Source organism: Diabrotica virgifera, chromosome 9 (assembly GCF_917563875.1).
Source record: "Diabrotica virgifera virgifera chromosome 9, PGI_DIABVI_V3a".
Classification (NCBI taxonomy): domain Eukaryota; kingdom Metazoa; phylum Arthropoda; class Insecta; order Coleoptera; family Chrysomelidae; genus Diabrotica; species Diabrotica virgifera.
Genome location: NC_065451.1, coordinates 1,437,131 through 1,450,700, shown reverse-complemented (window position 1 = coordinate 1,450,700; position 13,570 = coordinate 1,437,131). Strand labels below are relative to the sequence as shown.

At 31.2% G+C, this 13,570-nt stretch overlaps 1 protein-coding gene across 1 annotated transcript; it reads right to left on the bottom strand.

Moving 5' to 3' along the window:
* Nucleotides 1-7,095: 7,095 nt before the first annotated feature.
* On the bottom strand, nucleotides 7,096-8,427 carry LOC114324915 (DNA primase large subunit-like). Its single transcript, XM_028272837.2, has one exon. It carries the CDS (start codon nucleotides 8,425-8,427, stop codon nucleotides 7,096-7,098), a length of 1,332 nt encoding a protein of 443 aa, XP_028128638.2.
* Between the last annotated feature and the right edge of the window lie 5,143 nt (nucleotides 8,428-13,570).

Sequence of the window (13,570 nt, the reverse complement as noted above, 5' to 3'; positions counted from 1 at the left end):
TATGTTACAGGAATACTAAAAACAGTCAAACTGCTAAAACATTTACTAAAGAAAAAACTAAAATTTGGTCCTATAACATTTTGTACATATTATATAGAGTATTTTTGGAGTTATTATAAAAAAAATGAAAATTACGAAAATTTGAAATATCCTGATCTTTTTAAATCATACTTTTTTTTTCAAAAATTATTCCAAACCAGTTTGAGATCATTACTTACGCTAAAATAAAGAAATCCTGATAGGGATTACTGTAAATTTTAACTTTTGTGGAAATGGCACATGTTTTATTTTTCACTTTTTCCTAAAAAAATCGAAAGGGTTCTCTTATTTTAATCATAACTTGCTAAATTGTGGTGCTATCAACTACTTCTAAAGCTAATTTGATAGGTATTGCTAATAGACAAGGCGATAACGGCGGGTTCGTTGGAAGAAATATTCCCATGAGATTTTTTGGCATAATCACATTCGTGAGACACCCCAGAATAAGGTTCAAAAAGTCTCCCACGCGAAAAGTGGTCCAATTTTTTTAATCAAATTGCAAAAATCAATATTTTCGGCCCGGAGAAATTTTTTTTTAGATTTTTCGTACCATTCTGGACAGAAAAGGTCTCTTGTAATTTTTCTCTAAAGTTGATCGTGTTCGAGTTATAAGCAATTTAAAATTTGAAAAACGCGAAAATGGCCAGTTTTAAGACTTAATAACTCGGTTAAAGATTATTATTATGAAAGTCAGAAAGTGACTAAATCAAATTCAAAGCCCCCCCTTCATGATTCTGAAGAAATTTGTGTCATTAATTTATTACTAAGCTATTTTTATTTATTAATAATGAGCGGTAAGATCGTATTGACGCGGCTGTAAATGTGAGTGCTAGTAAGATGCGCCATTGGACTGCCTGAATGACATCTCTTTCGCACTCATCATGGACGGCCGCCTAATACGTGCATGGCGCTTATTATTTTTACTTAAAAATAACAGGTTAGTAATCAAATAATGACAAAAATTTCTTCAGGATCTTGTAGGGGGGGCTTTAAACTTTGATTTAGTCACTTTCTGACTTTCATAGTAATAAATTTTAACCGAGTTATTAAGCCTTGAAAATCGCCATTTTTCGTTTTTTTTCAATTTTAAAATGCTTTTACCTCGAAAACTATCCACTTTAGAGAAAAATTATACGAGACCTTTTTTATCCAGAATAGTCCAAAAATCCTAAAAAAAATTTGTACGGGCCAAAAATATTGATTTGTGCAATTTAATTAAAAAAAAATTGGACCACTTTTCGCGTGGGCGACTTCTTGAATCTTATTCTGGAATGTCTCACAAATGTGATATGCAAAACAAGAATGTGTGTGTACTTTGTACGCACGTAAGAAGTTATACTTCTACTACATATTATGCGATTTTTAAGACTATACCAAAAATTTAAAAAAATAAAAGAATAAAACGCACACAAACACATTGAAAAATGCCACAAAGAAAAAATGATTTCTGGACGATAATAATTGTTGGCAAAAATTTTAAATACGCATTTGCTGAAAAAAAAATTATATAACAAATATACTTACAATCATAATATGCATAAAAAAATAAAACTTGCATCGGGAATTGAACCCTTGAATTTCGTGCCGCTTTGACTCGTAATCGAAGCGTAGACTCACTCGTCCAATCGCACATTATTTATCATGTGGAAAAATACGGTAACTGAACGTTTTACTGTTTGACACTTGTTTTGAAAATTATGTAGTTTATTTTGTGGAAGAAAATATTAAATAACAAAACAGTAAGAAAACATATATTAGATGAAGATTGGTAGAACTTTTGTTGGTAATCAAATTAAGTATGTAAATCAAAGCATTACATACCTACTAGATAAATAAATCTACGCCAAAAAATCATAATTTAAAAATAAAAATCGAACCTAATTTGGGATTTCTCTCTAAAATCCGCATTCTTGAGAAAATAAATGTATGTATTTCAACCTAATCCAAATGTATAATTACAATATGATTATAATAAAAACTAGGTACCTACTTACCAAATTAGAATGAGTTTTCCTTGTCCAAAATAGTCCAAAAGTCCAAAAATATAGGTATATGAAAACTATTTAAAAAGGCAGTATAACTATTAACTAACTTTTGTTTGTTGTTTCTTTTCACACAAATTTTAAAACGCAACAACCATAAATAATCTAACTACAGCTGTGCCACAGCCGCCATATTGAATAATTTTTGACATGTCATTTGAACATCCAATCAGAACAAAGTTATAATGCGCATGCGCCCGGTCGCTAGGTTTTCCCATATAAAAATTTACCCTCTATCGCCGGTAAAGAAGTATAACTTCAAAAATCTCATGGGAGTATTTTCTCCAAAGAACCCGCCGTTTTCGGCTTGTCTATAAGTACTTTGACAAATGTTTAATAAGTGTATGTTATAAAATGCACCGTTTTCCCGTTATTTAAGCTTAAATACTTAGATTTGAGTACTCACCGAAAAAATATACGTTTAATTGTCTATAACCCACTTTGATTTAATATTCAATGGTTTTTCAAGTAAGGAGTGTATTAAATTTTTTATTATCTTCAATTTTGGTAATGATAACTTTTTTATAAAAGCTTATAGTTATTAAGTTATTTATGAAAAACTACTTTAAAACATGCATTTTTTCACGAAAAATTAAAATTTTTGATCTTTAATAACCGAAAAAGTATTGATTTATTTTAATAATTATGTATAAAAAAATTTACTTGTAATTTGTCCCTCTATCGATTTCTGGGGTTATTTTTAACAAAATAATTTTTACCACCGATAAGGGGTGGTATCCAACCCCAGGTTAAAAGCGCAAGTTGGCACCATGTCACCTTTGTTCCTTGAGGTCTCTTCTAACTACTCACCAATTTTCAAAAAAATCGATGGAGGTTCAACGAAATAGGAGGTGAAAACATTCAGTACTGCACTTGACACATGGCAGCCTGTGAGGTGTTACTGTAAAGGGGAGAGGGCGGGGGACATTGGTAAAGAAATAACAGGTTGTCGACGGACTGAAGAGTAGGAGGAGAAAGTCTGAGATGGGAGAATGCATTGATTTAAGAGAATTAAGCTGATTAAACGTTTTTAACAATTGACTAATTTTACAAGACTTAATGAATCAGAGGATAAGTTTAACAGATGAATAACAGGGTTTTCGTACTGGAAGATCGTGTACAGATGCAATATTCGTCATAAAGGAAATTACTGAGAAATCACTAGAGTATAATAGACCAGCATTTCTATGTCTGATTGTCTTAAAGAAAACATTTGACAGAGTAAGACTCGAAGATGTAATCCGTCTTCTGTATAATAGAGAAGTCCCCCTAGATATCATAAAAACTATGGAAAACATCTACCAAAACAATAAAATGTCAGATAGATGGATAACTTAGAGAACCTATAGATATAGGCAGCGGAATAAGACAGGAAGACTCATTGAATCCTATGCTCTTCAATTTAATCATGGATAAAATCATCAAAAACGTAAATAAAGGAAGAGGATATATAATGGGAAACAAAGGAGTAAAAATACTCTGCTACGCAGACGACGCAATATTGATAGCATAAGATGAAGATAGTCTGCAAAGATTAGTTCACAGATTTAACATACAAGAGCAAAAAAATTCAATATGACAATTTCATCTCAGAAAACTAAAACAATATAAATAAGTAAAGAACCAATCAGATGTAAAATAGAAATTGATGGTATCAGTATTGAACTAATTGAACAAGTAATGGAAGTAAAATATAGTGGAATTACATTGTCAAGTTACGGAGACCTGGACAAAGAAGTGAGAAATCAAGCACAAAAAGCAAATAGACTGGCAGAATGCCTTAATAACACTATATGACGAAACCGACATATTGACATTAACACTAAGATGAAGTCAAGAATTTATAAAGCCAGTGTAAGACCAATAATGATTTATGGATCAGAAACAAGACCCGATACAGCCACAACACAAAGATTACTGGAAACGGCAGAGATGAGAGTACTGCGAAAAGAGGAAGAAGAAGAAGACAAATTTTTAAATATTATTGCTTTGCAAAAAGTTGGTCTGGTAAAAAAAGTAAAGTTTAAATAAAGGAATCAGTTGTAACAAATATTTATTATTCTACAGCACAAGTATAAATATAATAAATGTACATCTCTTTCCATGGCCTACCAGGAGGCAATAAGTCCACATTCTAGTATAGAACCTAGACTTATTGGAGATGTTTAAGGCCTCGTTAAGGTTCCCCACCATATATCTTAATATACAGAGTATAGAAAGATATCAGGCAGGCCTACCATAGTTTATATTTATCTGACTCTTCAAAAAGACTTAACTTCTACACAAGAATATTTATAATATGGTGCATAAACATATTTTTTGCACCTGGATATCGCCAGATGGTCAAACAATAAATCAAATACATGTTTTTTTTTATTTATTTACATGGTACCACCCAATTATAATATACAGTAAAACTTCCGTTAACGCAAACATTGGTTAACCGAAACGTCTATATAATAAATATAGCTGCAAAACATTGTTGTCAAAGGAAAACACAAAATAAACTATAAGATTTAAAATGGAAACAAACCACTTTAAACATGTTCATTTTTCTTAATTTTATTAATTTGTTCTGTATCTATATAAAGGAACATTACGAAATCACCTAATAATATTTTTAATGCCAACTTTGACCAAGAATACAACATCATTTGATACAAGAAGAATATAAAAAACAATGTTTTTTTAACCGAAATTCTTGTTATTTGAAACAGCATCCCCACAATTATTTTGGTTAAATGGAGGTTTTACTGTATACATAAAATATTTCAATTAAGGGGGTTAGAAGTAAAAGGGTTTAAGTGCACTTTTCTAAAAATATGCTCAAAGTACAAATTCACATACTTAAATGGTATTATGTATAACTTGGTGGTAAAAGGATTCAAAAATATTTCGTCCTACATTATTACATTTAATTTAATGAAAACTATTGCAGTTTGCATTAGTAGTAAATGGGTTTATGTACGCTTGAACCGTTTTAGCACAAAACTATTTTTAGTATTCTGTAAAAACAAATACCTAGTACTAAACGGGTTTAAGTGCGCTTGAACTTAACTTGCGTGCATAGAAATTGCCTAAAACTGTTGGCCGATTTAAGTGACTTTTTTAATATGTGATCTAGAATATTCCACAGTGTGTTGCAAACTTTGAGAAAAAACATACTGATTCCTACACCCGGTATACAATGAAAATTTATCTGTTTAGCAACAATATTATTACAGCAGTATTGTTAAAGAATTAGGCTATAATAACATATTAAAAAAATCACTTAAATCTGCCAACAGGTTTAGGAAATACGAGACATCAAAAATGACCAAACTTTTAAGTGGGCGGATTTCTATGCACGCGTTTATTTTACCACAAAACTATTTTTAGTATTCTGTAAAAACACATTTACTATATGGTTAATTTCCAGTAAATAAATATTAGATTTGTGACGAATTTTGAAGAGTAATTAAGTATTATGCAACATAACGTGTCAGTTGTAATTACACTGTGGATAACAGCTGGGATAAAAATGATTAGTAATAGTTAAAATCTTCACTTGAACCGTTTTACCAGTAACATTTATCAACACCATGTAGCGATTCAAGTAAATGTTTGTAAGTATTCTGTAAAAATACATGTTACTATATGGTTAATTCCCAGTAAATAAATATTAAATTTGTGACGAATTTTGAAGACTAATTAAGTATTATGCAACGTAACGTGTCAGTTGTAATTACACTGTGGATAACAGCTGGGATAAAAATGATTAGTAATATGCTTTTTCTCATGAGGATCTTTCAGTGCGCCACAGTTTTTCGATTTCTTTCTAACGCATTAAATTGTATGTGACAGGAAAAAACGCTCGTCGGTGACATTTATAACATTTATTCTAGTTGTCAATAGATGGCGCTATAATCGAAAATAAAATAATTTGCGAATTATATAATATATCTACGAATATAATCTGAACAATTTAAAATACCATACAAATCAAAGAAAATACCATTTTATAAATGCAATAAACACAATTGATTTGTTTTTATGTCAAATTGCAAATCAAATGTGACAACTGTCAGATTTAACTAAAATATCATGTCACTAAAATGTATATTATCACGGACTTACCTTTTTTTCTATCATTTGTGACGCATTGAAAAATGCTCATGAAAAGAAGCATAGTTAAAATCTTCACTTGAACCGTTTTACCAGTAACATTTATCATCACCATGTAGCGATTCAAGTAAATTTTTTTAATAATTGAAAAAAAGGAAGGATATAGTAAGAGTAATAATATACTCTTATATTTTTATCATTTTATAGTACATTGTACATATTTTAGTTGAATGACTCCTAGAATTTATTAACTCAAACAACTTTGAAGCTGATTATCTCAGAAGTCTCAAAACTGCACTTAAACCCTTTTATGTCTGACCCCCTGAATTATCAAGTGATAAATTAAAAATAAGAATAGAGTAAACAAAACAAAAATCGGCAATACAGCCCTATAGAATAAAACAAATATTAACAGAAGACAAAATAAATAACAGATATAATTATCTAAATTACAACACTTTTTTACACATTGTCTACAAACATTCTCAGAAGAGCCCAGCAACAAATCAGTCTATTTTAAAAATCCACGAGGAAAGAGTTTTCCTGTATTTGGCTGTATCTGTATACCATATATTACAAAAAACAAGTAAAATCCTTTATAAAAGGTATATTTATTAAAATTCCCTAAAAAGGACTACATCACAGAACTAGTTTTCGATTGGATAGCCGATCATCATCAGTGCTGACATGCTAACCACCAAAATACAAAAATATCTGGGTAAAAACCCTTTAAACTTGATCCGTCATAGAGACATTGGTTATAATTGTGAAATTGAACAGAGATGTACAAAATAGCACATGTATTCTGCTCGAGGTACCATTTGAGCCCAAATTGAGTTGTTCACAAGTTGGATAGGTGATGGCGACTGATCAGTTCCTGGACCCTTCATATATGAAAAATTAAATACACCTAAATATACCCATCAAATACTTGATCCAAAAGATCAAGGGCTTTGAAGCTCTGATTGACATATTCAATCGGGCTCTCTATAGCAGCCACTTCTGGATCAAGTATCTGTTTAGGTATTTTTCTTGACTTACACAAATAAGCTGTGCAAGCCTTACGATAATCTTTTTCATCAAGAAGGTCTTCTATATCTGTTATAGAAGACACTTCGGTTGCCAGTGTTTCCCGAAGCACAGCTTTTGACCAGTGCTTGAAAGGGCATCCGTGATGCTGTAAGGGCAAGGGAGAATATGCTAAAATCTTGCTACAGTTAAATGGTTGATATGGCTGTCTCCTACCTATCATGCCATATTGATGTTTAAACAGATACGAATATTTTCTATTAAATACATCTTCAGACATACCTTGGGTAAATTCGTCCTTCCAGAATTTCATAGCGTCTGTATATGATAAACCTAACCAGTACAAAAATACTCCATACTGCATCTTTGCGTCATATTTGAGATGATGGTTTTTTCTTAAACTTCGATGCAGATGTTGCATACACAACGGAAAATGTTCTTGGGATATTTGGTCAATATTTTCCAGATTTACACCATCCACTTCACAACCAATAAGTTTGGGAATGTACTTCGGAAGGTCCTGAATTATGTGCAGATATTTGTCCCAATGCGGGTAAACCTTCTTCTGAAATTTGAGTCGATCTGAGAATTCATAACGTAGCTTGTTTAAAACAAAATAAACAACATTATCTTCATGAAATATCGCTGAACCCTGCATCAAAAGTATGTGTTTCTTACTAACTACATCTGGAACTTCGTAAAATTCGGATTTATAAAACGTTGTATCGCTATAATCAATGATATCAACTTCTATACACTTCATTATTCTATGCTGAAGAACTAATTTTTCCACAGGTGTTAGACTATCAATATGAAAATTGTTGTCTCTCAAAAATGTATCTCTCCTCGTTCTGCTCAATTTGCTGAACAGTAAATGAACCCATTGGAGCTCCCAGTCTATGAAGAGATTTCTTTGTTCTGTCGTTGCAGAATAAGTTAATCCAACCATCCAGTGCGCCAAGTTGTCTTCTCTTTTGGCTTTAAGCATACCTTTTATTTCTAAGCCCAGTAAAGGATAATAACACTTCAATTCTACCTCTTGGATTTTTGATGTAACATAGTTGGACCATTGCACTGTTCCTACTTCCAGCCTATTGTATTTTGCGGCTTCGAAAATTTTGTAAAGTTTGATTCTATTAGTGCAAACTATTTCTAGTTTTGTGGAACTACTATAACCTTTAGGATATTTTCTATAAACGTTCAAATAACTCATTGAATTAAAGTTACTCATTTCATTGCCTCTAGAATTCGAATACTTTTATTAAATTTAAATAATGACGATAAAACACTAACCTCTTTCTGTGACTGTTTTTGTTTATTTCATGTTCAAAATTTCAAAACAGCAGAAGCAGAAAGAAAATGCAGCAGCAGATCTAATGCTTTGTTGGTTGCATAAATTATTTTGACAGTCTAAATTTTGGCGAATACGCCTTTCCCATTCTAGTTGCCTACAGTCACAAAATTAAATGGTTGTATAGTTATTAGGAATAAAAGGAAATGATATTTAAACCCCAATATCTTTTTGTAAGATGATGAATAGACTTTTGTGTATTTAAACTCTGTAATAATGTGTTATTTATCATGTAAATTGTATTTGACAAATATTTATATTTATGATTTTATTTTGACTGAATCGTGTGAAATTAGCTACATAACCTGCTCATAGGCGGAGGTGTTTGTAAAATATTTTATTTAATTATATTTCTTTGTAAATATGATGCCGAATTAAGTCCGTAAATTAGTTTAATAATAAGATGGTTAAATTAAGTTAACGTGTTCTTTGACTTCTACTTTTTTAAAAGGATTTACTTGAAAAACACTATTTGTATATTATATATACCTAGTAATTATGCGACCAGTAATGCTAGAAATCTGTCACCTTTAGATGGAGTATAATAATTATGACCAGTAGGTATTTAGAATAGGATGGCGCATTCGCCAAAATGTATACTGTCAAAATAACAAAATTTTGAAAATAATTAAAATGATTATTTCTAGACTTGATTATTCCCCATATTAGCACTTACATTTATGTAAATATTAATAAAAATGAAAAAAAGAGATTTTTTCTCATCAGAGCTTTTTCAAGTTTGACTGTGGCAAAGATAGAAGAATAAAAATAAAAAAAGACTGTGTGTGTACTCTGTACGCACGTAAGAAGTTATACTTCTATTATATAATTTTAACGAAATAAATATACTAAACAGTTTATTTGTATTTTATTTAAATATTAAACTAATTTTAATGCTTACGTACCACTTTCAAAAACTTTTTATTAAAACAATACCAAAAATTAAAAAAAAAATGAATCGTCCGGATTCGAACCCTGGACCTCTCGATCTGTGGTAAAATCCTCTACCAACGAAGCTATCATCGCTCTGTATACGTGACATCTCGGGCATAATTACAAATCACGGTGACAAATGGATCAATGAAGTGTAAAGATGTCGATTCGCTAATCTGAGACACAACACTACAATCACAATAAACAAGCACGAGGAGCACTCCTAAATCATGATTTGGGAGTGCTCCTCGAACATTCAACGTGTCTTGGTTTGTTTATTTCTATACAGGGTGTTTCATTAATAATTGTCCATATAGTAACTGGAGAAACCTTAAGACAAAATACGAAGATTTAACCTAAAACACTTAAATAAAATGTGGTTCCTTTCTGAGTTACAGGGTGTTTTATCTAAAAATTTAAAAACTATTTTTGCTCAGCATTTTAAAACTATTTGATGTATCCTCCTCGACACCGTAAGGTACAAGAGGACGGCTTAAGTAAGTAGTAAGTTGATGTATCCTTTTCATGCTTGGTAGAAAGTATAGGTACTACTGTACAAACTACTAAATTATGTTAAACAAACGTTTCTGGCTATTACCAGAGGCGTGCGACGGGCGAAAGTGAACGGTTGACCCTTTCCAAATTCTACGCCACTGGCGGAATTGCTATTTTAATTCAATTTTTGAATTCTCCAATACTTTTTATCAAAATAATATACTCTTCATTCGTAACGATAAAGTCATTAGTTTTCGAGATCTTTGAAGTTAAAAATGAAACGACACGGTCATTTTGATTAATGTATTGTGTCGCTTCATTTTTAATTTCATATATCTCGAAAACTAATCATTTTATCGTTACGAATGAGGAGTATATTATTTACACAAAAAGTATTGGAAAATCAAAAAATTACACTAAAATAGCAATTTTGTCAGTGGCGTAGAATTTGGGAAAAGTCAACCTGCCACTATCCCCTGTCGTACGCCTCTGGTAGTAGCTAGAAACGTTCATTTATCTTAATTTAGTAGGGTGTACAGTACCTACACTTTCTGCCAAGTATTATAAGGATACGCCAAATAGTTTTAAAGTACTGGGTACAAATAATTTTTAAATTTTAATCATATGAATCATATCAAAAATAACTGTGCCGTTTCATATTTAACTTCAAATATTTCGAAAACTAATGACTTTATCGTTACCAATGAAGAGTATATTATTTACGTAGAAAGTATTGGAGAATCTAAAAATGGCACTAAAATAGTAATTCCTCCAGTGGCGTAGAATTTGAGAAGGGTCAACCATTCACCATACCTTGTCGTACGCCACTGGTAGTAGCTAGAAACGCTTGTTTATCATAATTTAGTAGGGTGTATAGTAGTCGCACTTTCTGCCAAATATGAAAAGGATATGTCGAACAGTTTTAAAATGCTGAGCAAAAATAGTTTTTAAATTTTTAGATAAAACACCCTGTAACTCAGTAAGGAACCATATTTTATTTAAGTGTTTTAGGTTAAATCTTCGTATTTTGTACTAAGTTTTCTCCAGTTACTATATGGACAATTATTAATGAAACACCCTGTATAGTGCATTTTTATTGTGATTGTAGTGTAGACAGTTGTGTCTCAGATTAGGAATCGACATAATAGATACTTATTATCTTACTCCCGAGGAAGACAAATCCAAAGACACAAAAATTATAATAAATAATATATTTACTAAAAACACTAATATATTATTTTCATACCTTATTTGCGCTGATCATACATAAATTGAAAGGTTAGCAACGAACTCCATACTGTCTGTGTGCGCATGCGCCCAGAATATAAAAATTCACTCTCAATCGCGCCTAAAGAAGTATAACTTCAAAAATATAAACGTAGATAGAGCAGCTAGATCAGTATACTTCAAACTATGCTTCTTTCGAACACTTACAACATTTTTTTCCCTAATGACTGAAGCTAAGGTCTACAATTTACCAAACTATTTACAAAACAAAATAAAAAGTGCTGGTTTTAAAATATCGGCCCTTTTTGGTGGTAAAAGAGGCATTGAAGAGGGTTTGAATGAACTGAGCTAGAGAGATAGATTTAAAGAGGTTCCACTGTGACCTTTTCAGATCTATGGTCCTCTCGCCCTAGCTAGATAACATTCTCTAGCCTGACCCTTTTTAAAAAGTCTAATAGCTTCGAGACTGAACCTTCCATGTAGCTATTTTCCGTTGGATTTTCTTCTCCTAATACAAAGAACCGCACATTTGCCAGACTGACATAGAATGTTCTCTGCTGTTTCTTTTTCCAGGTGACAGAATCTGCAAAGGTCATCATCTGGCAATCCCATCAGCTTTAAGTGCCTATTAACCTTACAGTGTCCTATTAGCAGACCTACTATGGCTTTGACTGTTTTCCTGTCTTTGCTTATTAGGTCTGCCATAAATTTTGGTGAATTTTCTGTAATGAACTGTTTCGCCTGTCTTTATCCTGGTGAATTCTTCCACTATTCCAAAGATTTATGATCTACCCACTTTTTTGTAGTCGTTTTTGTTACTGCCTTTGCAACGCCGCAGAAGAGTTCCGGTTCAAGGAATGGCATTGATGAGCCTTGTTTGGCCATTTCATCTGCTTAGTTTATTTAGGACACACACGCAATGCCATACTAGCTCAAAATTGACCTCTACAGAAATGAGTGCCTTAAGCGCTGCTTGACTATCTCTGAAGATGGCAACTGAAGGGAACGTTCTGTGTGGTATGAACTGAGCTAAGTAGGTAATACAGGGTGATTGATTAGTACGGTAAAGCTCAATAGATCCGCTGTAATAGATAGCAATCAAAGTTAAAAACAAAAATTTTAGCCACCTTTGAGCTTCACATAACAAAATTAGTTAGAATGTTACAGGTTGTTCGATAACACAGTGGCAGACCAAACTTATGTTTTTTTTTTAAATGGAACACCATATAATTTATTTTACATTCGAAATCCTGTGAACTTCTCCATCACAAAAATGTAGTTTGTTATGTTATACAGGGTATTTACAAAGTTATAACCAATTTTATATGAAAATCATAACAAGTTCAACTCCCTGTATAAATAAAAATAAACAAAACAGCAATAATTTATTAATGCCATATTTTTTTAAGTATTGTCAAAATTTTCAAGAATGATTGATATTGCTGATTTTCTTTATATCAAATACAGGGTGAGTCAAAACGCAAGTACATTATTTTCTCAGTAATTTTAAATGGAACACCCTGTATTTTATATCACTATTGAAAAGTACCATTACCGTACTTTAATTTTTAGATAACATTCCCTATGTCTATTTTATTAGTTTTCGAGATATTTTCATTTTTCAATTGACAAGTAGCGAGGCCACCCAAATCACCAGAATTTAATAAACTGGACTGATTTTTTCTGAGTTACGTTAATAATGAAGTTTATAAAATACCACCAACAACAAGGGATGAGATGAAAAATAGAATACAAAGTGTATTTCGATGTGTATTTTACAAATGCTTCGTAGAGTAAGTAGCTCATTCAATGATCGTTTTTAGGCGCGCATAAATGTGTTAGGAGGTAATTTTGAACACCTTATGTAATTAAATATTAAAAATATTTTATTAAAAGTAGCTTCTAATTTTTTCAAACATGTTTTTTTGCAAAATGTATTACTGATAAATTATTTTTCGTTCTTTATTTGTTACATTGTTACATTTACATACAAAAGCAGTGTTTAATTGTCTTCAAAAAATGTTGTATTTTGTCTTTGTGTGTTTTTTTAATTTATTACTAATTTTCTTTCTTTATTTGTTACATTTACATAAAAAAGTAGTTTTTAATTGTTTCAAAAATGTTGCAAGTTGTGGTTGTGTTTTTTTTGTAAAATGTATTACTAATAAATTATTTTTATTTCTTTATTTGCTACATTGTTACATTGATTACCGGATTGATAATCAGTAATGGTCAATTGTTAAATCAGTCATGGCTTACTTAAAATTTAGATAAATTTAGACACCTAAAATAATTTGCTCTGAAAAATGAAAATATCTCGAAAACTAATAAATTTAGACATAGGGAATGT

Bases quoted from the DNA above. Each gene is read 5' to 3' on its own strand.
- LOC114324915 (XM_028272837.2), bottom strand. From the start codon at position 8,427: ATGAGTTATTTGAACGTTTATAGAAAATATCCTAAAGGTTATAGTAGT.